The 27,032-nt window shown below is 38.5% G+C and overlaps 3 protein-coding genes across 12 annotated transcripts in view; all 3 read right to left on the minus strand.

Annotated features, from left to right (window-relative positions):
- Positions 1-27,032, minus strand: part of LOC108886941 (zinc-alpha-2-glycoprotein) — a 71,842-nt gene that overhangs the window by 44,339 nt on the left and 471 nt on the right. Inside the window, exons 2-5 of one of the 5 annotated variants that reach the window (XM_051068628.1) lie at positions 14,472-15,941; positions 13,389-13,646; positions 12,928-13,206; positions 12,506-12,808 (exon numbers count right to left, since the gene is read on the minus strand). In XM_051068628.1, coding sequence (XP_050924585.1) covers positions 12,506-12,808; positions 12,928-13,206; positions 13,389-13,646; positions 14,472-14,523 — 892 coding nt within the window. In that variant the 5' untranslated portion in view covers positions 14,524-15,941. Of the gene's footprint in view, positions 1-2,041; positions 2,369-2,606; positions 2,886-3,245; positions 3,513-4,391; positions 4,538-12,505; positions 12,809-12,927; positions 13,207-13,388; positions 13,647-14,471; positions 15,942-20,037; positions 20,317-20,829; positions 21,097-22,457; positions 22,623-27,032 lie in introns of those variants that run through there. The other 4 variants (XM_051068626.1, XM_051068621.1, XM_051068624.1 and 1 more) reach the window with 4 other exon arrangements.
- Positions 966-26,788, minus strand: LOC108886935 (major histocompatibility complex class I-related gene protein). Of its 6 annotated transcripts, XM_051068673.1 has the most exons (7): positions 25,829-25,996; positions 25,052-25,318; positions 24,315-24,593; positions 23,885-24,181; positions 1,828-1,935; positions 1,656-1,673; positions 966-1,520 (listed from the first exon to the last, which is right to left on the minus strand). In XM_051068673.1, the coding sequence occupies exons 1-7, from the start codon at positions 25,878-25,880 to the stop codon at positions 1,483-1,485; spliced, it is 1,059 nt and encodes a 352-aa protein (XP_050924630.1). In that variant the 5' UTR covers positions 25,881-25,996; the 3' UTR covers positions 966-1,482. The 6 variants fall into 6 exon arrangements, with proteins under 6 accessions (XP_050924630.1, XP_050924658.1, XP_050924647.1 ...); XM_051068701.1 differs by lacking the exons at positions 966-1,520; positions 1,656-1,673; positions 1,828-1,935; positions 23,885-24,181 and adding exons at positions 16,437-16,684; positions 16,841-16,951; positions 17,538-17,757 and having other exon boundaries at positions 25,829-26,788; XM_051068690.1 differs by lacking the exons at positions 966-1,520; positions 1,656-1,673; positions 1,828-1,935; positions 23,885-24,181 and adding exons at positions 16,437-16,684; positions 16,815-16,951; positions 17,538-17,757 and having other exon boundaries at positions 25,829-26,102.
- On the minus strand, positions 5,324-9,611 carry LOC127140856 (major histocompatibility complex class I-related gene protein). The gene is made up of 7 exons (XM_051068717.1): positions 9,471-9,611; positions 9,088-9,351; positions 7,946-8,221; positions 7,120-7,449; positions 6,684-6,841; positions 6,523-6,540; positions 5,324-6,377 (listed from the first exon to the last, which is right to left on the minus strand). The coding sequence occupies exons 1-5, from the start codon at positions 9,517-9,519 to the stop codon at positions 6,687-6,689; spliced, it is 1,074 nt and encodes a 357-aa protein (XP_050924674.1). The 5' UTR covers positions 9,520-9,611; the 3' UTR covers positions 5,324-6,377; positions 6,523-6,540; positions 6,684-6,686.

Below are 27,032 nucleotides of genomic sequence, written 5' to 3' on the forward strand. Positions count from 1 at the left end.
TATACCTACAGACCAATAGATCTGTATCATAATAATATATGTGAGGAGGGAGTCTTCTGGAGGAGAGACACTGAGAAATCTGAGAACTGCTCTATATCAATTAATAAAACACACATTTATGATCATTTGTATATTTCTCACAGATTAAAATACCAAGCATTTTTTTAATCCCATAACTGTTGTCAGCATCAATGTGACAGAGAAACACACATTGCAAAAATGTTCTTTAAATATTTGAACAGTGCATCTCAGTATGTGTTGCTTCATATTAACTGTCATTAGAAACAGAATAGACACATAAATATTGAGTTCATGAAATAACATCATGTCATGTGATTCTACCTGTTTTCTGCAAAAAACTCAATCATTCAATACAACCAACAGCTGATCAACACACTGTGCTCAGTTGATCTGATCTGATCTGTGGATCTGCAATATATTTATTCTGTGAACAATCTATGTTCAGTACAGTAGAGCTGTGCTGTTCAACATCTTAAACCTGTGATGAAAACATACTGTTACTGAGAACAGAAACACTACAAGTGCACTATATCAGGATACACACTGCTTCAAACTGTCTGTTTTGGATTTCAGCCTCCTCTGGTAAACAGCACAGCCCTGAGTGAACCATGTAAAGGATTCAGGATCATCTTCTGTTAATAATTTTACCCAGACCTGTCTGAGGTCAGGTTTCTTTTTGTTACTATCTATCTTTGCAACACTCCAGAGGATTCAGGGAAGAAAAATATCAGAGTGTTTCACTGTAAGACAAACAAAGTTTCAGGTTTGTCTTGAGTCAGTCTGAATATTTCAGCTCTAAACTGGTGATTGATGGTATTCTGTCAACAAAACAACTGAACTACAACTTCTTATTCCTCTTTTACCCGTTTTATTCTTTTATTCATTTGTCAGATTTCTTTTAGGCCTGAAGAAGAAAACACAAAAATTATCAGCAACATTTAGAATAATGGGGCGTTTGGGGAACTTGTATTTGAACAAAACATTAAACATATTGCAGTCATTCTTCATACAAATACAACAAGAAAACAAATCACTTATGACAAATAAGTGTTTAAATCACAGTTTAACATTGTTGGTTAAATGTCTGACTGGTGTCATTCAACAACAATACAAGGATATTTACACTGTGAATTAATGCCACACTGACTTCATTAGAATTCACCTTCTTCATGTAATCTTGTAGTGGATATATCTGTTACTGTTCCTAAAAATAAAACTGAGGTATAGAGTGATACAGTAAAGCCTCAGAGCTGAAAGGTTTCATACCAACACTCAGTAAGAGTTCATCTTTGAATTCATAACAGCAGTAAAGTACAGAAGAAAAATGTTTTTGAATCAGTGATTTGACAAAGACAGAATTCTTACATGATGAGAATATTACACCAGAACATTATAACTGAGTTCCTGTCATTTACTGTATATCTGCTCAGTGTAGTTGATATGATGCAGGACTCACTGTGATCAGTTAGAGGCTGCATCTGGAGGTGAAGAGTCTGAAGCTACAGAGAGAAACAAAGAGAAACAGTTTCATTTGACATAAAGAGACATGATATGAACAGGACTGAACATGAATGACTGAGTGTTAATGTTCACAAACAAATGATACCACACACACATTGAACAGGGAAACTTACTGTTTGCAGGTCTGAAGCCTGAAATACAGATGAGAGGTTACAGTAGTTAATGTTCAAGAATACTGAAAAAATACTTCAAATATAAAGATAGAGGAGTGTTAAATGTTGAATCCATCAGTGGAGAAATAAATGGAGAAACTTTATAAAGAGTGAAAACATTGTTGTTCCTCACCATTATTGTTCCTTCTCCAGATGAAGAGTCCAGAGATGCAGAGCAGCAGGAGCAGCAGTCCTACAACAACTCCAATGACAGCAGCAGCAGGAAACTCTGAGGGAGGAACTGGAACCAAAACACAACATTCACACTCTGTCTCTGCCACTGGATGGAGAAGGACATGTTTGATCCACTTTATTAGACAAACAAACAGGTGTGTATTTTCAATCACCATCTGATCTGAGTCCAGTTTTCCCCCAGTTGGTCCTGATCTCTGCTTTGTCCAGTTTGGTGATGATGTCCTCCTTCACTCCAGAGAGCTGAAACACACAGTCGTACCTCCTCCAGTCTTCAGGTGAGACTGATGAAATGTTCAGGTCAGCTCTCATCTGGAAGGTTCCATCATGGTTGGGGAGGATCTCTCCTCGGTCCACGTCCTCATCAAGCTCCTCTCCATCTTTCCTCCAGAACATCATGGCTCTGTCAGGGTAGAAACCTGTAGCGTGGCAGCTGACTGGAGAGGAGGGAGTCTTCTGGAGGAGAGACACTGAGGGACGATCTGGAGGGAGAGATGATCATTTGTATATTTCTCATACATTAGATAAAATATCAAGCATTGTTTTTCTCATGACTGTTGTCACCATCAATGTGACAGAGAAACACACTTTGCAAAAATGTTCTTTAAATATTTGAACAGTGCATCTCAGTATGTGTTGCTTCATATTAACTGTCATTAGAAACAGAATAGACACATAAATATTGAGTTCATGAAATAACATCATGTCATGTGATTCTACCTGTTTTCTGCAGAGAACTCCTCCCATAGTCCGTGAACTTCTTCAGCCAGTCTGGGCAGGTTATGGTGAGGAAATCCTTCAAAACTCCATTACCAGCTTTATTTCTGTCCCACTCTGTTTTAGTGATGAGAGCTTGTGGTGTTAAAATGATCCATGTCTCTGTCTTCAAGTCAAATGTTATGAAGTCTTCTCCATCACAGCTGTTGGTTCTATAACCATCAACCTCTCCAGTCTCTTCATCCCATTCACAGCCAAGCATCCACTGGAAAATGTGTTGACCTGAGAAAGAGACAGAAGGAGAGTTTCAGTCCAGGATCAGTCAGTAGACTCCACCTGCTCCACCAGGACAGTGTCCTGTTCAGCAGTGTGTTACTACAACTGCTCAGAATAAGGCAGAGACCAGCAGGACCATTATGGAGACTGGGAGGCAGTCTGTGTCCTGATTGGTCCATCCACCTGTCAATTAGTCTCTGATGTGTGTGCTGAGTATGACTGTGTTTCAGTCAGGTGTGTGAATGAAGAAATTTCACATCAAGCTGCTGAATCTGTGTGAATCAAACTGTTAGATGGTTGTGATGGAGGAGTCACTGTGTGTGTGTGTGACTTAATAAGCAGGAATAATTCTTTGTGGGAACTTACCTCCCGTTTGGTTTACACATGGCTTCAAACCCCGAGTTTCATCTTTAAACATCTGCTGGTAAACAGCACAGTCCTGAGTGAACCATATAAAGGATTCAGGATCATCTTCTGTTAATTTTTTGACCCAGACCTGTCTGAGGTCAAGTTTCTTTTTGTTACTGTCACAGTAAGACAGATGCACTCCATCCATCTCTGAGAAAACCACAAACTCTGGGAAGGTTTGGAGTCCAGGGGATTCAGTGATGAAAAAAGTCAGGGAGTGTTTCACTGAAAGACAAAGACAGATTTCAGGTTTTTAAAACGTGTTGCAGCTGAGAACATCTCAACATTTGTTTAAACACTTTGGGTCAAAAAGAAGGAAATGGTCCTGGTTCTCTTTTTAGTGTTATTTCCTGAAAACTGAGTCATGACTGTTTTGTGATTAGTTCCTAATAACTCTATAAAAAGATAGCAATATGATGACACACCTCATGATGGTATTTCTAAAGCACTGACAGCTTGAAGTTGCTCAACAAAGTTTCAGGTTTTTGAAAAACAAATTTAGTAATGAATTTTGATATTTAATCTGTTAAATTTCCAGTTCAGTCACAAAAAGACAATTGTATTTAACTTAATGTAATTAAACATTATACATCATTAAACATATATTCAGAGTGGGTTGGCTGAGTGTAAATGATCTTTAACAACAACATATGTTGTATCAGGCATGAACACAACAGACAGTCAGATCAGTTACAGGTATGGGGAGAGTCTGTGTGACATCCTGAAGTCAGAGAACTTTGATTTTTAGGCTTTGCAGATTATTCCAAGTGACTGATAATTCAAGTATTTTCTTTTAGATTATTTGGGGCATAGGCTTTTTCTCTGACCTTTGTAGACTATATAACGATCATTAGTGAGCCAGTAGTAACGTTCGTAATAATGCAGCGTCTGGAGGATTTGTACTTTTTCAGTTGATGTCAGTTGAGCTAACCTGCCACGTCTATCTGTTGGTCTTCTAATAACAAAGCCTTTAGATTGCGTAAATTTGTTCTACGAGGAAGTGAAACTGAAGACCTGGCCACGCTTGGATATCACAAGTGAACACATCCCTTTCAACAACCCGACAATTAAATGTTTAAATCAGAGTTTTAAAGCTGATCTCACCTGAGTGTGTGACAGGAAAGAAGACGAGAAGAAAAACAAACTCCATCGTCTTTGTGTTTCCTGAGTCCTGGCGAGTGGATGTTGCTGGAGTGAAAGGTGCCAAACTGTGGTTAAATAACTGCTGGGATTGTGTTTCATGTGTGAGATTGGGGGAGTGTTAAATGAGGATGACATGTGGAGTGTGAAGGACATTTATTGACCAAGTACGCCACCTGGGGATTTCATAAAATGCATACAACTAGGAAACAGTGTACTGTTTACAGTACTTATGCTCCCTGCTCCAGCCTGTCGATTGTTTCCTGAATATTTCTGTTGTAAAATTTTCCTTCCTCTCTCCCTTAATGCCCCATCATCTGTACAGAGATCTTCCCTGACTGACTGTTAAGGCGAGGACTTAGTGATTGATTGGGACAGGGCCTTTAAAATCTACTTTACTTTTAAAAACCCTATTCTACAACATACAAGCTGCAGATGTAAATTAACTCTGCTGACCAATAAGAACCCAGCCACGGCTCCCACTATTATGATTATTACTGTCTATTCTATGACCTCTGCAGTGTGATCACCTGAGACTTGACACATTACATGCAAATAGTTTTTGTTTGTTTTGTTGAAGCATTTCATATTTTCTAATGTTACAAAGATACAGTGATTATTTTCCTTTTGGCTCGGCTTCATTATCTGGAACAAAAAAACCTGCTGAACCTGCTTCTAGTTTTAATCAACTCTTTTCCTCATACAGCACATCAGAAATGGAGGCTGTTGAAAGATTTGAAAGTCTGTCAGGACGCCACTTATTGTCATCTGACCGCCTCTACAGCTAAAACTACTAAACTAAACACACAGTCCTGCTGAGTGATCTCACCTGCATTTTGTTAAAGAAACGTTGTGGTCATCACACTTAGTTGGCACTTTGATGATGCACAGTATTGTTTTATTGTTCTTAAAGTTTTACCTGTACTCTTTTTATTACTTGTTCTTATAACCTCCACCTCAAAACTTCCACCACCATCTTGAATGCATCTTAATTAGAAGGTAGAGATATGACCAGGACTGTAACAGATATACATCCTCCTAACTAACAGAAACACTCATCTAATCTGTCATTTTATTTAATTTAAACTAATCTTCAGTCTCTAATTTAATCTCTAAGAGACTAACACACACAGATGACTAAACATATTTACAAAAACAGCCACACAGTATAATTATCAGAGACTTCATTGAAAAGAAGCAGCAGTACAAAAGCAGCAAAACAGAAAAATGCTTTGTGTTGTGGTTATTCTAAATATTTATATAAGAGATAAAAGACAACTGACCTCATTAATTAATGTAATATTTATGTAATTATTGTGATCATAAAAAGTAATATACATCATATATATAAAACAGAAGCAAACATAAAGTGTAATGTGCTTGGCTGTTTTTTTTTTAATCACAGATTGTATCTAGAGAAACACTCTAATTAGGATTTAGCAGGTATCTAAAAACCTCAGCAAATGAAACTAACAAAACTATCTGCATTAGAGGGAAGTCAGAAAATATATCGTCTTTGTGATTTTTGTCAACTGACACTTAAAGAGCTGGAATAATCACATAAAACAGAAAAAAGTCCAACTCCAACAGGACATGAATCGTTCTATAACAGTATGTTATTACCTGAGCATTTCATTGACACCTTATATAAAAATAATTTCAAAATATCTTAATGGAGGGTTACATGCGTAACTACTGTGCTTTTCACGTGCTTTAATTTTTAGTCTTTTTTTAAGGAAAACATCTTATCTCCCACTTATCTTCACAGACAGCTGCCATGATTAATGGAAGGAAACCAGCTTTTAGTCAGAGATTCTTAACTTAAGAAAAGTTTGTTTTAACAGAGGTGTGAATATTTTGCTTTTTGACATCACTGTGTGCAGGATGATGTGTTTGTCAATCAGGTTCCTGGATTCAGTTTCTTAGTGAGCTCAGAGATGTTGTCTGGAGCTGTAAAAGTCAGAAATACCCTGTTAGTCTCCTTGTGTAGCTACTGAACCTCCCGCACTGAAAAACTTCACTGACACAGTATCTTTAATCTACAGTAAAGTGCAGTCAGACCCAAGACAATAAAATAAAAACAAGTTCTACTTACGAGGTGAAGGGTGTTCGGCTGAAATAAAGAGAAAAGATAAATCATTTCAGTTGTCAGAACATCTCATATAAGTTGATAAACAAATCCCCCCTCCTTTTCCCTTTACATCAGTTCATCTTATATTAAACCATATATTTACTTCATTCTCTGAACACTGTTACCTGTCACTCGTTGCTTCGATGTAGCAGTCTAGATGAGAGCGTAAACTCAACTCCTGTGAGTCTCTCACCTTTCGCCTTTTTGTAAACAATAAATCCAACAACAGAAATGAGGACGACAACAAGAACAACCACTGCAACAACGATGACTGTGGTCTTCACTGTTCAGCAAAAACAAACAAAACATCATCACAAATCAAATCATATATCATTAAATGATTTGAATACTGACTGTTATAATAAATAATAAATAGTGGAATGATAAGGATTTTAACTATTGTGACTTTACTGTGTATTAAGAACATTAGGAATATAAATAATCATCTCATAACACTGTGATCTGGCCAGTAATCCTGATAAAATACCATTAACAACAGTGACAATTCACAAATCTAAAGCTAAACCAGAAGGAAAGGAACATTAAATGTGTGTTTCTCACTCTGGTCACCATCATCATTTCCATTTCTCCAGTTGGTCCTGATCTCTGCTTTGTCCAGTTTGGTGATGATGTCCTCCTTCACACCAGAGAGCTGAAACACACAGTCGTACCTCCTCCAGTCTTTAGAGGGGATTGATGAAACCTTCAGGTCAGCTCTCATCTGGAAGGTTCCATCATGGTTGGGGAGGATCTCTCCTCGGTCCACGTCCTCATCAAGCTCCTCTCCATCTTTCGTCCAGAACATCATGGCTCTGTCAGGGTAGAAACCTGTAGCGTGGCAGCTGACTGGAGAGGAGGGAGTCTTCTGGAGGAGAGACACTGAGGGACGATCTGGGGAAAAACAGGCATTATCAGTATATCATTATCACTGGATATTATGTATTTAAAAACATTAAGTCAGGCTAAAATAATCTGTAACAACTGATACATCTTAGTTATTCTACAGTAAACATATCCTGTGCATTAATTCAAGTGCACATCATGCACTTTACCTGTAGCACCAGGGAGTGCTAAATTATTTTCTATATGGGGTACCTCAGGGGTGAATCCTTGCTTACCCCTGAGGTACCTGTTTTCTATTGCACATAATTATTTCTTTGTGCATTATATTAACTTATATTGTTGTAAAGCGCTTCATAACTTGTTTTTAGAAAAGTGCTTGCATACTTACATGCAAATATGAATAATGTCTCTTAAATTATGATAGAAAAAGGGAGGTAAGAACAGAGTTGAACGAGACAGGTGAAAATTTGGAAATATTGACTGTAAAGTTGAAGTTCATTAAAAACAGAGGAGACATTTCAGGCATCAGGTGATGTGACTCTACCTGTTCTGTACAGAGAACCCCACGCATAGATCCAAAACCCCTTCATCCACCTAAGACAAGTGTTGGTGAGGAAGTACTTCCAAAACAACAATCGTTGGTTTTTGTCCCACTCCTGTTTAATGATTTTAGCCTGTGGGTTTGCAGCGATCCATGTCTCTGTCTTCAGGTCAAATGCGAGGAAGTCTTCTCCATCATAACCATATTGGTTATAACCATCAACCTCAAAAGTCTCATCATCCCATTCACAGTCCAAAATCTGCTGGATGATGTGAACACCTGGGAGAGAGAGAGGTAAAGACTGCAGTGACTTCATTATACAACCTTTGAACAGTCAGCTTTCTCAGTTAAAGCCATTACACAGTGGAAAGCTACGCCAGCTATACCAGATGACATAAAGAGCTGTGGTTCTATCAGTAGCTTTAAACTGAAACAAAAAAAATCTGTTAAAAACGGACTTCATAAGCATATTTTATCTGCTCATTTAATTGTTTGCCGTTTTGATGTTAATGATGTCTTCTTTGGTTTAGTCAAATTGTGACCTGTCAGGGGACTGCAGACGTAAATTAACCTGAAGCTAAATAATACAATGCATCAGATGGCAACATTTATGTTTAAAATTGTGCATGGTCTCTAACATATAAAGAATTTTAAAAATACATTGAACAAGATGGGCTCTGCAGTCTGTACAGCACTGGGATAGTGAACTTGGCTTTGATCAAAAAACATTATTGATTTTTTTAAACATTTTTTTTTTATTATTAAAAGTACCTAAAATACACCGTCATGTAGGGGAAAGCAATTGGAAAGAAATTCTGATCTGTGAAATCAAGAACTTCTAACAGCCATGATATCCCTGACTCAGGTAAAAGAACTAGACATGTCAGCAAACCTTTGGCAGAAAACATCACTGCTGGCAGTTTTAATACTGATACAAGTGAGTCAGCTAATTGCATTGGAGCTCTACACAGTTTGTTTGTATCTGGGTTCATATTGTGAAATGGTGCATACAGACAGTGATATTCATACAATTAGCTGTGCGTCACAAACAGGTGTATACATCAATTATTACTGAGCAAAGTCAGCAAAGGTTTTCTAGTATTGTGGGAAAAAATAAACCAGGTAAAACATTGTCATAAACATACCTCCAGTTTGGTTTGAGCGCTTGAAACTGTCCGTTTCAGTTTTGAAAAACTGATAATAATTTACGGCATTCATAACAATCTCATCCCAAAGTTCTGGATCACCCTGAATTAACTTTCTCACCCAGTCATGTCTGGGCTCGGCTCTGTCAATGTTGGTGTCATAGTAAATCATCCTCACTCTCTCCAAGTCTCCCATGGCCATGTAACGGGGGATGTTTGGGTCTCCAGAGGATAAAATGAGGTAAAAGGTCAAGGAGTATCTGACTGTGGGACAAACAGGATTTAAGTGATATGTCAAAAAAAAGGTAGCAATGATGGTACACACCTTTCAGTGGTGTGTGTCGCTATATATACATATATATCACACACATGCTTGATCTTACCTGCAGATGCAACCTGGCAGGAGAGGAGCAGTATCATTAGCTTCTTCATCTTGTCTGGAGAGACGGAGCAGAACAACTGACAAGACTCCACTGCTTTTACTGTTTTGTTCAGTTAAAAGATGTTTCCTCATTGTTTTCACATTCTGTGAATAGATAAGCTGTGTTTCACCTGTAACTGCCTCCATACAGGTATACAGGGTTTCAACTGATTGACAATGATAAAAAAATAGCCACTAACATTATTATTCTTATTATATTCTATTTTAGTAAGCTCTTATGTATATTTTTTGTGTAGAAACTTCATTTTGAACTTATGTGACTTGTTCCTGCCTTCCTGTCTGCTGCTAAAGTAAAAAACACACCCAGTCATGTAACACAGAGAATTTACGTGTTAGACATGATGCAATGGTTCACCTGAAGAGCTTGTAATAAGACTAATAATGCACAAAATTGGCAATTAAAAAGTACTTTACAAAAGATAGTGCTTTTTTCTGTATCTCAGTCTCACAGCTTTATTTGTAAAAATCCTGCTCGACCTGTTTCCATTTTTAATTCACAGTCATGCCATGCTTTAAGTCAAGCATGTTGAGTATGAGGATTTAACTCTGAAGAAAACTCATGTTGTTAAACTCATGAACAGGATATGAAGCTGCTGCTGATGTCAGAGGAGCGTCCAGTACATTACATTCTGTCTTCATCACACACTGGCCCTGGATATATATATATATATTTTACTGTACTTGAGACACACTGGCTCTCATTCATTTAATTGGTAATAAACAGTTCAGAACAACTGTGCCTCTCTTCCTCTGTAATAACAGTGTAATTATCAAGTAAATGGAAGTAAAAGATGTCTGTAAAAACGCCATCAAACAACTGAAGATCACGGAGGTTTAAGGGGAAAAACAGAAAGCAACAGTGGGAGAAAGAAGTTTTTTAGACAAAAATCAGAATTAATATTCAGTCAGAACTATTATTCAGGACAGAAGCCAACTGCTTTTTATTTAGTTATTTCAAAAGCTTTTATGTTCTTTTCAAGAAAAGACAAAAGTCAAGAAGGAAGAAGAAATTTGTTGATGAAAAAAATAAAACCAGAAATGGAAAGAACAAAAAAATTTCTTTCCAGGAACATTTTCACTGTCAGTCAGGGAATTTTTAAACAGCCAGCACTGTGTTCATAAGCCACTCCTCTCTGGCATCAAGGTCACATCATATCTTCCACTTGTAAACAGGTGTCAAAAAGGTTAGAAGGTTAGAAAAGGTTGTGGCAGTGTTTCACTTCAGAATCTGAGTTTACAGGTGTTGCTGCCCTCTAGTGGAAAGTTACTGAAACATTACTCTTCCTTTTTAATAAGCACAATAAACACTGTGTGTGTGTGTGAACTCCTCATAATCTGACATTAAAAACAAACACATGAAAACCACTCAGTATGAAAGACTAGTTATGCTTTTCTTTTCAAGCTATGTACAGTATATATGGCAAAACAGTTACATTAACATCCTAATGTTTAGCAAGTATAATGTTTGCCATGTTCACCAGTTTAGTATGTTAGCATGCTAATTAGCAATATGAATCTTGACCTTATGATGGTGTAAGATGAAGAATGAAAGATTAATTATCACAGTTAATCCTGATGTGTTGAATTTCACAGCCATCATCTAAAAGTTGAGCTGTGGGACATTTAAATGACCACATGCTGCATGAGAATAAGCATAAGCATCAAGCACATTATCAAAGCTTCAATACTCCTCTGATTATTGTCTGCTGTGGCTCTGCAGTGAGTGAGTCAAGACTGACCTCCTGTCAAGAGAAAGGAACAGACTGTAAATTATTGACCTCATTATTGTTCAAATTAAGCAAGATATTTGATTTTAGTTCATTGTTAGCAGATTGAAATCCTGAAATGGATAAAACACAGAGAACTAAATTAATCACTATCATTCGAAATGGTCAAAAAAAAAGGAGGCGTGTATAGGTGTAGATTTGGTACGAATGGCAGGGACATGTCCTATTTATCATTATTTTTACCGATGTGACATCGAGTCAACACAGTGTCCCTGTAAGATCTGAGCACAGCTAAAGTTTGTGCACACATATGCAACGTCCTGACCACAGTTGAACCAAACCTACTCTGTTGCAGGGCTGCACTCAAAGAGAGGTCTGAAACACTTTTAATCTAATGAGTAAAAACATTTGTTCCTCACCTTTCCACCTCTTGCAGATGAACACTCCAGTGATGCAGCCTGCCAGCAGGGTCAGTGCTGAAGCAGCTTTAATAATTATAAGACCAATACGGAAAATTGTAAGGAGGTCTAGATCTGAAACAACAGAACATTTACATTGTTCAGGCTCACATTGTTCTCGGTCTGACCTTGAAGGTTTAGATTTCTGATCCCATGTGTTACAGAAATGTCGCTAGGTCCAACCTATTAACACTGCCACCATGATTTTGATTTGTGTCTGTTCAAACTTGAGACCAATGTGTTAAACTGCCACTAAAACTATTCCTGTCTGATGTTGTTTAATGGGAGTCTAAAGTCCAGTGAATTTGGTGCGTTACTCTCTCAGTATGTGTTGCAAGTGTGGCCAATACTTATTACCACAGCACAGACAAACTAGAGGATGATCAAGAAATCTGGGTCAGGTAGTTTCACTAGAACAGATGTTCCCATGCATCAAAGGATGACTGTGCCACCTCTGACTGCAAGACGCCGTTCATCACAGTTTACAGGAAACCACACACTCTTGTGGCAAATCAGCAGTGAATATTTCACAAAACAGAAAGTGAACAGAAAAGATCAGATCTCATATGGCAAAGTCCAGTGCACCATCACTACATCATTCAGTAACTAACCCCAGTCCAGAATCCAGATAACCAGGAAGACTGGTGTGGACCAGTGGAAACTAATGTTTCTGTTGTTCACCAAAACAAACCTAAGCTACAGAAATTCATATTATACACAAAAACAAATCAGGTGAAATAAACTAAATGTGTATTTCCCAATTATATACTTGCATCTGATCTCTCTCTTACCCCTGTTGGTCCTGATCTCTGCTTGGTCCAGTTTGGTGATGATGTCCTCCTTCACACCAGAGAACTGAAACACACAGTCGTACCTCCTCCGGTCTTCAGGTGAGACTGATGACAGTTTCAGGTCAACACTCATCTGGAAGGTTCCATCATGGTTGGGGAGGATCTCTCCTCGGTCCACGTCCTCATGAAGATCCTCTCCATCTTTCCTCCAGAACATCATGGCTCTGTCAGGGTAGAAACCTGTAGCGTGGCAGCTGACTGGAGAGGAGGGAGTCTTCTGGAAGAGAGACACTGAGGGACGATCTGGAGAGAGAGGGAGAGAGGGAGAGAATCTCTATATTCTACCTTACATTTGCTGTAATGTTATATTACACAAGAACAAACATGCCATTCTAAAACTGAATCAGGTCATGTGATTCTACCTGTTCTCAGCAGAGAGGTCCTCCCATAGTTCAGATATTTCTTCAGCTGGTCAGGACAAACCTGGGTCAGGTAGTTCTTCTCCTGTACGTTATAAGCTCTGTCATTGTCCCACTTATTTTTAGTGGTGACAGCCTGTGGTGTTGCAGTGATCCATGTCTCTGTCTTTAGGTCAAATTCTATGAAGTCTTCTCCATCATAACCATACTGATCATAACCATTAACCTCTGCAGTCTCATCATCCCACTCACAACCAAACATCCTCTGGTAAATGTGGACACCTGAGACAGAGACAGAGACAGAGACTACTGTCAACTAACAACTGAAACAGCTGCTATGTGATTTTAAATTATGTGTTGTCACATAGATATACAGTATATATTTTAAGAGTTTGTGTTTTCTTCCCCCTGAAATAAGTTGTGCTGTTAAAAAATATTGTAGCAGGAAAAAGACATAAACATACCTCCAGTTTGGTTGAAGCTTTGCATCAGACTTTTAATAGCGGTGTTGAAGGTGCTGTGACTAGTACGACATTCATTACTGTACTGGTCCATGTCTTTCAATTCAATGTTCCTCATCCAGTCTTGTTTGGGTTCAGCTCCTCCGATGTTGCTGTCACAGTAAATCACCTCAACTCCATTAACCACTGTGACACCAATAAACTCTGGCCACGTTTGGTCTCCAGACAGTCCAGTGTAGAAAAACTTCAGGGAGTGAGTCACTACAGGAGAAACAGGTTTCCTGTTCAGTTTTACAGTCTTTGTTTGAGATGACAGATGGTATTATTTATGTCATTGGTAAGGATAATAATTTAACATTTTCATGAAAAATAGGCAGATGAACTCATTTCCACACCTTGTTCTCTGCAGTTTACAAGAAATGAGGCAACAACGTAATGTGCTTCATGTATTTCATATACTGATTATGTACTGAAGCCCAAATGCATTAAGTTAAATAAACACCTAAAATTATAAATCTGCTTGCAATTGCATGTAGTAAAATTAAATTCATCTTTTTCTCCCCAGAAACCTAACACTGGGATGACACTGATCAACTTCTTAAATCTTAAATGAATGATAAGACTTTGAGTAATAAACCTGATTTTGTGAAAATCCATCATTTTGTTTTGTATACACTGAATTGTAGAAAATACAACTTTCTGAGCAAACATTATCATTATTACTGTAAACTGTTAAAAAGGTTCTGGTGTCAGAGCAGCGACATTCATTTTCTTTCCATTTTGCTCTTCAGTTCCTCTCATTTCCGCGTTGTAGAAAGCTCCGTATTACGAACAGCGTTTTACATAAAATCATGTTGAAAAATTTAAGTAAGTGTTAAGTATAACTGAATGACCATCTAATAAGATTCATCAGCACAAATTAACCACAGAGTTAAGTTTATTTTATCCCAAAGTTCCCTTTAGTTTAACTTCAGTTAAATTTGTGATTTCCCCAAAGACAGACAGCGTTATATTTGATGTTAAACTACAGTATATGTTAATGAAGCTGCTGTTACAGCAAAAGGTTAAAATAAAATGTGATCTTACCTGAAGATGCAGAGCGACAGCAGAGGAGCAGCAAAAATACAATTTTCATCATGTCTTCGTGGAGCTGATGTAGAGACGAACTTCAGGTGTGTGTTCAGTACTGACCGACTCAAAAGTCATAAGATCAAATTCAAGCCTGAGCAGCTGAGACAAACTCAAGAGATCTGACGGCTACAGAGGAGTTTAAGTTCAGACCCCCTCAGACTGTCACCCTGGCACCATCTACCCACACATCAACAGGTGGTTGAACCACTTTCGATGGGAAGATGCTGTTGACCACAGTTTACAGGAAACAATAAACTCTATTGGAGATCAGCAGTGAATGCATCACACATCATCATGTGAACAGAAAAGATCAGATCTCATAAAGTCCAGAGGATTGGTGGGTTGGTCCCTAAATGCCAAATGAGTGCGTTCACATGTCAGTACACTACACGAATGAGTGGGATAATGATTACAGCCTGCTGTAGTTGAAGCTGCAGTGTTAAAGTCAGTTTACCATCCTGATACTAGAGACAATGGAATCTATGAGAATCAGAAAAATGTCACCACCACTAACAAAGCTAAAGAAATTCATATTAAAATCAAACCCACAAAAAAAGGAGACAAATTATCACATCAGCACAACAAAAATAAAATACATGTGTGTTTCCCAGCTCGATCACATCTGATTCCAGCTTTGGGTCCAAGGATTTCTCCTTGGTTGTGTGTAAAACAATTTCTGTCCTAAATCAATCTCCTGTTAAAAGCTTGAATAAAACATGATCTTACCTGAGGATGGAGCGTGACAGAAGAGGAGCAACAACAATAAAACTCCAGAGATTTGAAGGATCCGAGGAAAAACTCCAAACATCACTTTTCTACATGTTAAAAAAGGTGGAACTTCACTATGAGAGCAGTGCAGCACCCGGGCAATTTACAGCACGCACACGCCAGGGTAATAAAAGCAAGAACATCACCTGAGTGATAAACAGGTGGAGTAACCGACTACAAGTGAAACCGACCGATTACAGACGCTGCAGCCTGAAACACAAGCGGGTTAAAGCAGAGCAAGAAGCTTCCGACATATTTTAAACTGGCACAGCACTGGAACTAAAATACAACAGATACAATATTATACATTTAAGTGACAAATATGGAACAGACAGACACCGTTTCCTCTATCACATATCTGACCATCCCACCACTCTACAGCTGTGAAAACACAATGTTGTGAAATACCTGCAGCGGTTATCTCTGACAAAAGATACAACTTATAATCATGTAACCGGAGTCAGCAGAGCCTCTAACCTACTGCACAACCAGCAACTCGCAATTAAGCAACGCAACAAGCGATAAAACACAAAACTCTTCAAACCACAGTTTCCCTCTCAACACAAACCGCACAGTCACCCTCTCAGTCCTTATTCAAACATACAAACAAAGTTCTCTGCTCGAAGTAAGTTTTTCTAAAAAGAATCAGAGTGAGACCTCCCCGAGTCTCCGGGGTTACCTCCGTTCCTGGTCGCCGGTTCAGCAGCAGCAGGTTCCCGGGACTGACGGTGTTTCTGTGGGGTTGACTGGTGGAGTGAATCCGGTCGGGACCTCCTCCTCAGGTGTGTTTGTAGTGAATGCGCCATGTTGATTTAAAAAACCCGCCAACATCCTGCCAGAGGTGTGTGCGTGTGACGTAGGAGAGGTGCGTCCTTAAAGGAGCAGATCACCAAATACTGAAGGAGAGAAAACAGACTGACAGCTCTCCTCTCCACAGAGGAGGGATTTCTGTCGACCAGTTTCAGGTTTATGTTCCTCTCCACGGCAAAGTTACTCAAATAAACATCTAGCTGGTGTGTTTAATCCAGGCCATACGTTTTTACTCAGCCCCTGGTGACATGGTTCACCTTCAGTCTGTGCTGTGAAGAGTCTAAACACCTTTAAAGAACATTTGCATTTGTCTGAGTCTGTGTAAAGGATAAATTCTTTATTATTAAAATTCTGCATAGAGTCCAGATGGCAGAATATCATCTACCATCATCTGAACATTTCCTCCCCAGTGAGGACTCTGGTGGTTTCTTTACATAAGGATTAGATCTAATACTATCATGATGTGTCAGCTTGTTGTGATTTTTATGATACTTTTTTCCACAAAACATCAGTTAGCTCATTATGAGTTCTTCTGCATTTGAAATGTCACTGGCCGGAGTGGTTTTGACACAGCAGGATCCTTGTAATGTCTGTAATTTAGACAGAAAGAAAAAACTGCTCAGTGCATCACTATATCACTAGATAGGTCATAGAAATGTAATATCATATAGACATTATCATAGAAATTCATTCTAAAATTATTGGTGGAGTAAAACTCACATAATTAAAGCTACATTCTTGTTCACCTCTCTGATCTTTATGTACCCACTTGTAGATGAGCAGGACAACAACAACAACAACAACAACAACAACAACTCCTCCGATGACAGCACCAGTGGAGAACCCCTGAGGAGGAGCTGAAATCAAAACAACACAACTTTAACTCTTTGGATCCATTTACACTTTTGCAATTTAAATTCCTTGCTGTGATTCTCTGAACATGTTCACACTGATAACAACTCATTTCAAGATATTGTGCTCTACACATAATTTTAGCTCATAAAAGGACATCAAGTGTCAGTGGAATAATTAAACTTTTTGTCAGGGGTAGATGAGAATACTGACTCTCATATCTGTTCACCTTGGATGTTGGACTTCAAAATTCACTGAGAGGGTCATTCTGACATTTTGAGATGCTTGGTTCAACCCTCAGGATCTGCACTGAATCTTGAAGCCCAGCACCAAAGTAAATATTCAAAGGCCCCAGGAATAAAAAAAGGTTGGAGATTGTGAATTCAATCATTTGAGGCTCAGTAAATGTGGAAGTCCTGCTAATGACTAGACAAGCATTAACAAACAACAGGTAACGAATAAACAGACATTTATGTCTCATTGGTGTCACATCTGATCTCAGTCTTACCCCAGTTCGTCCTGATCTTTGCTTTATCCAGTCTGGTGATTATACGCTCCTTGACTCCAAAGAACTTAAACACACAGTCGTACCTCCTCCAGTCTTCAGGTGAGACTGATGAAACCTTCAGGTCAGCTCTCATCTGGAAGGTTCCATCATGGTTGGGGAGGATCTCTCCTTGGTCCACGTCCTCATGAAGCTCCTCTCCATCTTTCCTCCAGAACATTATGGCTCTGTCAGGGTAGAAACCTGTAGCGTGGCAGCTGACTGGAGAGGAGGGAGTCTTCTGGAGGAGAGACACTGAGGGATGCTCTGGAGACAAAGGAAGAGATCACAACAAAAACAAAGCTGAAACACCTGTATGCACCTGGAAACACTACATTGTGTCAATAAATGATACATCAGAGCCCATATTTATCAAATGTCTCAAGGAAGAAAATCCTTCCTAAGTAGTTTAGGAGTTTATTTAGTTTATTTTAGGACTAGAAGTAAAATCATTTTATCAAAGAAAATGTTTTCCTTGTGGTGTAAGATGCTTCATAAAGAACTCTCCTAAATGAGTCCTATTCTTAGGTAGGAGTGTTTTTAGTCTGTGGTTAACTCTGAGACGTTTGATAAATATGGGCCCAAGTCATATGACTCTACCTTTTCTCAGCAAAGTGCTGTTTCCGTAGCTCAAATACATCCCCAGCCACTCAACACAACTCTTATTGAGATGGCCTCTAATGCTTTTTATTTTATCTTTGTTCCACTCAGTTGTAGTGCTTAGAGCCTGCTCTTGTGCTGAAGGGATCCAAGTCCCTGTTTCCAGGTTAAATTCCAAGAAGTCTTTTTCTTTATACCCATACTTATCAAAAGTATGAACCTCTGTATCCCATTCACAGCCACACATCCTCTGGAGAATTAGTTCATCTGAGGGAAAGAGATAACAGAGAGAGCTCAGCACAATCAGGAATTACAAGCTCATGATATTATTATATTTCATCCTAACAGGTCAAGTTTGTAAGGGGAGTGCTGGAAGAAAGTTGTCAGCACCTTGACCCTAGTCATCAAAATTTTATTCCTATACTCATGGTCCAATCAGAATTTACCATCAGTCCATTCTTGGGCCAGGATTTAAAACAATAGAGCAGTACAAAGTGAAACATAAATGTACCTTCTGTTTGGTTTAAGTGCTGCTTCAAATGTTTAATAGTGGCACTGAAGAGGTGTTGAGTAAAATTACACTCATCAGTGTACCAGTCCCTGTGTTCTGGGTGATCATGCATTAGTTCTCTCATCCAGTCTTGTTTGGGTTCAGCTCTCTTGTTGCTGTCACAGTAAAAAACCTCAACTCCATCAACCATCACAACACCCACAAACTCTGAGACGTTCTGAACTGCAGAGGATCCAGTGAAGAAAAACTTCAGGGAGTGTTCTACTGTAAACGAGAAAAAGATTTTCAGGTTTTTGAAATATAATATTCACATTTTTGTGTATGATCGGTTGTCAATACCCTGAATACCCTCAATTTATTTCATTTAGCCTGAATATTAGTCAGGTGTTAAAACAGATTATAAGCCATATTTTATGTCCATAGGCAACAGGGGACGGTTCATGTTTCCTGCCACAGTTTAAAGGTGCTATATGTAAGTTTCTGTTGCTATGTAGTCAAAGTTGGCATTAACAGCTGTTTACTTACTCATCTAAAAACACTGGGAATTCAACATCAGACTTGTTTCATTTTCTCACTAAGAGCTGTCTCCAGCAGTAGAAAGCAACAACAATGTTAAATCTTGTGTTGGCTCCATTTCTATCACTTCTTCACTTCTACTGAAGTTAGTATGCTAATCAGCTAGCCTATCTCATAGTACCACTTTGTGATAGTGAGTCACTGTGTTCATCAGTCTGCCCTCAGTCCAACATGAGAGAATGAAGAAGTAGTGCTGCCCTGAGGGCATTTTCTGACCTCTGGTCCAATAAATGTAACAGTGGCTGAAATGTGTTAAGTAAACAGCTGTTAATGGTGATGTTAGCTATGTAGTAACAGCATAAATGTATATGTAATATCTCATAACATGTTTCATACAATAGGAAGTAAAGAAAAAAATCAGAAGAAAACTTAAATGAGCTTCTGATTGTACCAAAGTACCCACTGAGTTTTGGTGGGGAAATCAAACAAATTGTATCAATCACATCTAATCTCTGACTTACCCCAGTTAGTCCTGATCACTTTTTTGTCCAATCTGACAACGACGTCATCCTTGTCACTGAATTTGAACACACACTCGTACTTCTCCCAGTCTCCAGGTGTGACTGAGATATTAACACTCAGCTGGAAGGTTCCATCATGGTTTGGGAGGATTTGCAGGTCATGGTTAGCATTGTCATGAAGCTCCTTTCCATCTTTTCTCCAGAAGAGTGTTGCTCTGTCAGGGTAGAAACCTGTAGCCTGGCAGGTGACGTTAGAGGAGGGAGTCTTCTGGAGGAGAGACACTGAGGGACGATCTGGAGGGAGAGAGAGAGTCTCTATGTCTTAGTATTCACTGTAATGTTGAATTACATTAGAATAGATCAGTCTGTGTTCTAAAACTACATCAGATGTGATTCTACCTGTTCTCAGCAGAGAGCTCCTCCGGTAGTTCAGAAACTTCTTCAGCTGGTCAGGACACTCCTGGGTCAGGTAGTTCTTAATTTTAGATATTCCAGCTCTGTCATTGTCCCACTTGTGTTTAGTGATGAAAGCCTGTGGTGTTGGAGCGACCCATGTCTCTGTCCTCAGGTCAAATTCTATGAAGTCTTCTCCATCATAACCATACTCATTAAAACCATTAACCTTTCCAGTCTCATTGTCCCACTCACAGCCAAACATCCTCTGATAAATGTGGACACCTGAGACAGAGACAGAGACAGAGACTACTGTCAACTAACAACTGAAACAGCTGATAAAAGTGATTTTAAATAATGTGTCATTGCATAGATATAGAGTGTATGATTTGATATTGGAATACTTACATTTCTTGGCTAAGTATTCAAACACTGCACAATGTAACTGTGCTGATGATGTGACAGGATCAAGCACTGAGCTAACATATACATGTTAGGCTTGTTCTTAAACTGAAACTTAATGAGTCACAATTGGGAGGTTTGGTAAAAGCAAATCAGTCATTACATGGGTAGTAAAATTCTGTTTCACCTCAGCTCTTTCTTTCCTCATATTTAACCACAAATGTATATAACCTTGAATTCAAATGAATGAATACTTGAATTTAAAGCACTGTGTTGTACTGCGCTGTAATTGGTATGTGTGTGTGAGAATATACATGACAGCTCATGACGTCTGTTTGCTGTAAAACAAACAAGAATAAAAATAGTTTATCTGAAAAAAGTGAAACATAAACATACCTCCAGTTTGGTTGAAGCTTTGCATTAAATCTTTAATAGTGGTGTTGAAGATGCTGTGACTGGTACGACATTCATTACTGTACCAGTCCATGTGTTCTGGATCATCTTTCATCAGTTTCCTCATCCAGTCTTGTTTAGGTTCAGCTCCTCTGATGTTGCTGTCACAGTAAATAACCTCAACTCCACCAACCATCACAACACCCACAAACTCTGGGAAGTTCTTGACTCCATAAGATCCAGTGAAGAAAAACTTCAGGGAGTGTTCCACTGTAGGAGAAAGAAGATTTCAGGTGACATGTTAAATCACATAATGTCAAGGTTCATGATTTGGAGTTGTTTTCTTTTCCTACACACAAAGTTTGATGTGTTTTGTGTCACAGGCAGTGCTCACCACAAGACCCACTTTACAGGAAATTAGATGGTCTTAACAACCACAGCTCTTTTACATAAAAACAGAAAAAAAAGAAATACTTAAATTAGTTTTTTTAAAAATTTATTTAAAATTAGTTATATTTGATACACTAGAAACACCACCACAATAAAAATATTCAAACTGTGAAGTTTGCATTTATTGTTTTATTGGTGTATACATTTATAAAAACATGAATCAAAAATCTTGTGTCCTTCATTTTTTGTAAATTTGTGCATCCAGAAAAATAACAGTAAGTGGTATCAAGTGGCCAGAATTTGTTATGAAAGGACACAATATTCTTATAGCTGCACTTACTGTTCCCTTATGTTAACATAAAACTTTAATACTTAAAAAAAATGTGTTCATATACAAAGTTAAATATTTGATATTCAACAAATAGTCATTTTAAAAATACTATGTTTACTGGGAACAGAGTGTTCATTTATAATGTGAAAGTATCTTTACTTTCTTTTTTATGATGCAAATGGTTGTGCAATATGACTATTTCCTGTAACCTGTGGTGAACACTTTTGTTGTTCCCACGCACCCCAACACTATTCAGCAGAGAGGAGAGTAGTTTATCTCTGAAATGATTTTCCCTTCTGTGTCTGTCAATCAGCAGTGTCAGAAGTTCCCACACATCCAAACCGATGCACATAAAATCAGCCTGTGTATATATATAAATTATACAGGCTATAGGATTATATCAGTGTTATGTAGCAATATAAGGCATTAGATGACCCATAAGTGCATATTATTTAATAAACACAATAAAACATTTGCACTCTACACTTTACATTTGAATTATGCATATTTATGCTCCTTGTTTATATATTTATGCTCCTTGTTTTTGCTCTTTCTACTCCTTAGCCTTACTTCAACTTCTCTATATCTGTCTTTGTTTACTATCACTGTTCTTTAGCACCGATATACCAAGACAAATTCCTTGTATGTGCAAACTTACTTGGCAATAAAGTCTGATTCTGATATATTCTATAACTAACAAGGTCAGTTTTCCTAAAGTTAATTTTTTTGATACAAGCAGTAAAAACATATGAGCGTATATGAGCAGTTAAACTCAGTCCCTGTGTAAAAATGCAGATTACATTTGTGCAGCTCATCACACATTCAGAAAATTAAATTATTAGATCAAATCACTTTTACTTGGGGATTTGATGAGACATCAGTTTAGGGTAAAATTAAACTGTGATCTTACCTGAAGAAGCGATGTGACATAAAAGTATAAACAGAAATAATTTCTTCATCTTGTTTTCATAGAGACGACGTGTTGACTTGGAGGTAAACTTCAGAGCTGAGTGAGGAGTGCATCCAGAGGTGAGAGATTTGAGATATGAAAGGTCACAAACAGTTCATCAGTGACACACGTTGTCACACATGAAGCTTCCTGCACAGTGAGGAGGAACGCCCCCACGAGGCTGCAGATCTATAGAGTTCACGGATGTTGCTGCCATCTAGTGGAAAATTACTGAAACATACACCCTTCATTGAGAAAAACAAACAATTGAAAAAAAACAACAAAACATATTCAGTACAGGACAAGACTGAAGTTAAGGTTTTATTGAATTTCTGACTATATACAGTACATGGTAAAACAATGACATTGCTAACATGCTGATGTTTAGCAGGTAGAATGTTAACCATGTTCACCATCTAAGTTCAATGTGCTAGCATGCTAATTAGCAATAAACACAAAGTACAACTGAAGCTGATGTAAATCACTTCTAGTTTAGAATTAATTTTGCATGTGTTTGATCATAAACCAAAGTACTGGGTTGTATAATTAACAACATTAATTGGATTTTTCAAGCATCAATACTTTGATTATTGTCTGCTGTGGCTCTTCACTGAGTGACGTTCAGCATCCTCTTCACACTTCTTCTTCTCAAAGCTGACCTCCTGTCAAGACAAAGAAACTGTTCATTATTGACCTCCTGACTGTTCAGATTATGCCAGACATTTGATCATCAGTCAACTGATATTATATTCACATTCTGGACGTAACATTTGGGCTGAAATACTTTTATTAGGAGTAAAACATTTGTTCCTCACCTTTCCTCCTCCTCCAGATGAAGACTCCAGTGATGCAGCTTGCAAACAGGAACAGTGCTGAAGCAGCTCTAATAACTTTAAAACTAATATGGAGAGCTGAAGAGGAAACAACAGAACATTTACACTTTAGACTCACATTGTTCTCTGTCTGACCTTAAAGGTTTGGATTTTTAGGTTGCAAAAATGTCACTGTCAGATGAAGTGGGCCACACTGGAATCTCCAGGAGAAATTTGACAAATCAAACCCTGTTTCATTCAGACAGAGTTGGAAGTTGTTGGTACAGTGAACAAAGGTACACCATCACTACATCATATAGTAACTCTAACCCCAGTCCAGAATCCAGATAACCAGTGGATCAATGGAAATCCAACAGCCTGTTGTAGCTGTAGCTGAAGCATTACTGTCCGTTTACCATCCTGTTGGTAACATGCTCTGTGGGTTTTATTAAGTGTCAAAAAAACAAAAACAACCTGAGCTACTGAAATTCATATTACAAACAAAAGTGTAGCAAAGCAGGTGAAATAAACTAAATGTGAGTTTCCCACTTATATTACCTGTGATTCCAGCCTGACCCCTGTTGGTCCTGATCCCTGCTTTGTCCAGTCTTTTGATGATGTCCTCCTTCACACCAGAGAGCTGAAACACGCATTCATACCTCTCCCAGTCTCCAGGTGCAGGTGATTTCAGGTCAACACTCATCTGGAAGGTTCCATCATGGTTGGGGAGGATCTCTCCTTGGTCCACGTCCTCATCAAGCTCCTCTCCATCTTTCCTCCAGAACATCATGGCTCTGTCAGGGTAGAAACCTGTAGCGTGGCAGCTGACTGGAGAGGAGGGAGTCTTCTGGAGGAGAGACACTGAGGGAAGGGCTGGAGGAGAGAGAGAGAGAGAGAGAGAGAGAGAGAGAGAGAGAATCTCTATATTCTACCTTACATTTGCTGTAATATTATATCACACAAGAACAAACATGCCGTTCTAAAACTACATCAGATGTGATTCTACCTGTTCTCAGCAGAGAGCTCCTCCCATAGTTCACATACTTCTTCAGCCACTCAGGACAAACCTGGGTCAGGTAGTTCTTAATGTAAAATAATCCAGCTCTGTCATTGTCCCACTTGTGTTTGGTGGTGACAGCCTGTGGTGTTGGAGCGATCCAGGTCTCTGTCTTTAGGTCAAATTCTATGAAGTCTTCTCCATCATAACCATACTGATCATAACCATTAACCTCTGCAGTCTCATCATCCCACTCACAACCAAACATCCTCTGGTAAATGTGGACACCTGAGACAGAGACAGAGACAGAGACTACTGTCAACTAACAACTGAAACAGCTGATAAAAGTGATTTTAAATAATGTGTCATTACATAGATATAGAGTGTATGATTTGATATTGGAATATGCAGCCAATTTCTTCTATTGTATTCTCTTCAGACTGTGTTTGTATTTATGTGTATGTCCATGGAGCTAAGTTCAAGTGTGTGTGTTTGTAGATGGCTGTAACTCTTATATAGGCTTGACACTGTGCAATATACTGATCTAATTTCCCCTGCCATGGGACGCCTGTTGTGATGCAGTTCTCCTTTTTGCAGATGGAGGCCAAAGACAAGTTTCAATCCCTAAAATAAGTTGGGTTGTTGATCTGTACATGGATAAAACAGGAACAAGGATCTCCACCTGTTTTCTGCATATTTAACTAGAATTAAAAATATTTCAACAGGACAAAAAGAAACAAACATACCTCCAGTTTGGTTGAAGCTTTGCATCAGAATTTCAGTAGTGGTCTTGAAGGTGTTGTGACTAGTATGACATTCATTACTGTACCAGTCCATGTGTTCTGGATCATCTTTGATTAGTTTCCTCATCCAGTCTTGTTTGGGTTCAGCTCCTCCAATGCTGCTGTCACAGTAAATCACCTCAACTTCATCAACCATCACAACACCCACAAACTCTGGGAAGGTCATGACTCCATAAGATCCAGTGTAGAAAAACCTCAAGGAATGAGTCCCTACAAAAGAAACAAAGTTTTGCAGTGTTTGAGACCAAACATTGTTTACTGCAGTTTACAGAAATGAGATGCTCTGCAACAGTGTAATGTTGCTTCATGTAATAGAAAGTAAGGAACTGGAAATGAGTGATTTTAAAGAATAAGGCTGAGTAATTGATGTTTATTTTCAATGGTCCTGTTAGTTCTGGTGACAGTTTCATTTTGCTCTTCAGTTCCTCTTAGCTATTTCCACGTTGTAGAAAGCACCATGTTTTACATCAAATCATGTTGGAAATCTGTATTTAATTAAGTATTAAGTATAATTGAGTGATCATCTAATAAGATTCATCAGCACAAATTAACCACAGAGTTAAGTTTATTTTATCCCAAAGTTCCCTTTAGTTTAACTTCAGTTAAATTTGTGATTTCCCCAAAGACAAAGACAGACAGCGTTATATTTGATGTTAAACTACAGTATATGTTAATGAAGCTGCTGTTACAGCAAAAGGTTAAAATAAAATGTGATCTTACCTGAAGATGCAGAGCGACAGCAGAGGAGCAGCAAAAATACAATTTTCATCATGTCTTCGTGGAGCTGATGTAGAGACGAACTTCAGGTGTGTGTTCAGTACTGACCGACTCAAAAGTCACAAGATCAAATTCAAGCCTGAGCAGCTGAGACAAACTCAAGAGATCTGACGGCTAGATCGAAGTATAACATGGCATTCTCTTCACACACATACTGAAAGATGGTTGTGCTACCACTGACAGGAAGATGCTATTAACCACAGTTTACAGGAAACCACAGACTCAGAAAAGATCAGGTTTTCACACCTAATGGAGTGAGTGGTCTAATCATCAGAGCCTGTTGTAGTGCTACCATTAATTATCGCATCAGCAAAAAACAAAAATAAAATGCATGTGCAGCAAATCAGGTTTCCCACCTCTAACACATCGGATTCCAGCTTTACCCCATTTGGTCCTGATCACTGCTTTGTCCAGTTTGGTGTTGTTGCTGGTAAGTTTAATGTCATAAGTTTAGTGGCACACATTGTGTCGTTAATTTTATCTGCGCAAAAACATCAGTCTAAAAGTTGAGATGCAGGTAAAACTTTTTTTTAACCAGAGAAAACATGGTGTCGTCCTAAATCAATCCCCTGTTAAACAAAAGCTTGAACAAAATGTGATCCTACCTAAGGATGCAGCGTGACAGAGGAGCACCAGCAATAAAACTCCAGTTCATCTCTGTTCATCAAGATCAGCTCTGAATGACCTCAGAGAAATCAGCTGAGAATCCAGAAAACCTGATGGCCTGTAGAAGTCTGTTTGTGGACTGAACTAATTCTGATAAAACATTAGTTGACTAATATTAACTGGATTACTGCATAGTTAAACAGCTATCTAAATATAAGTGGAGGAATCTCTCTGGATCAACAGAGTTTGCAGGTGTATTGCTGAGGACCCAAACTTTTTTAGATGAAGGGTTCTCAAGAAAGCCTAAAATATCATTTTTCCTCATGTTACCTGACATGAAGAAAAGGGTGGAACTTCACTTTGAGAGCAGTGCAGCACCCGGACAATTTACAGCACGCACCTGTCAAGGTTTTAAGAAAAGGCAGAACTCAACCAGAAATGGTTGTGGTGGTCACTGACAATATGATTCAGACTGACAAATGATGCAATTTCTAATAAAACCAGTGAACCTTACAAAGGAGTCAGCAGAGACTCTAAACCC

This window comes from Lates calcarifer, linkage group LG3, assembly GCF_001640805.2.
Source record: "Lates calcarifer isolate ASB-BC8 linkage group LG3, TLL_Latcal_v3, whole genome shotgun sequence".
NCBI classification, from domain to species: domain Eukaryota; kingdom Metazoa; phylum Chordata; class Actinopteri; family Centropomidae; genus Lates; species Lates calcarifer.

Excerpts from the sequence above, each read along its gene's own strand:
- LOC127140856 (XM_051068717.1), bottom strand. The coding sequence starts at position 9,519 with ATGAAGAAGCTAATGATACTGCTCCTCTCCTGCCAGGTTGCATCTGCA. Across the intron at positions 8,222-9,087 it reads GCGCTCAAACCAAACTGGAG|GTGTTCACATCATCCAGCAG; the intron begins GTATGTTTATGA and ends TCTCTCTCCCAG. Across the intron at positions 7,450-7,945 it reads GGGTTCTCTGTACAGAACAG|ATCGTCCCTCAGTGTCTCTC; the intron begins GTAGAGTCACAT and ends GTTTTTCCCCAG.
- LOC108886935 (XM_051068672.1), bottom strand. The coding sequence starts at position 25,880 with ATGATGAAAATTGTATTTTTGCTGCTCCTCTGCTGTCGCTCTGCATCT. Across the intron at positions 24,594-25,051 it reads AAGCTTCAACCAAACTGGAG|GTGTCCACATTTACCAGAGG; the intron begins GTATGTTTGTTT and ends TCTCTGTCTCAG. Across the intron at positions 17,758-24,314 it reads GAGCTCTCTGCTGAGAACAG|AGCATCCCTCAGTGTCTCTC; the intron begins GTAGAATCACAT and ends CTTTGTCTCCAG.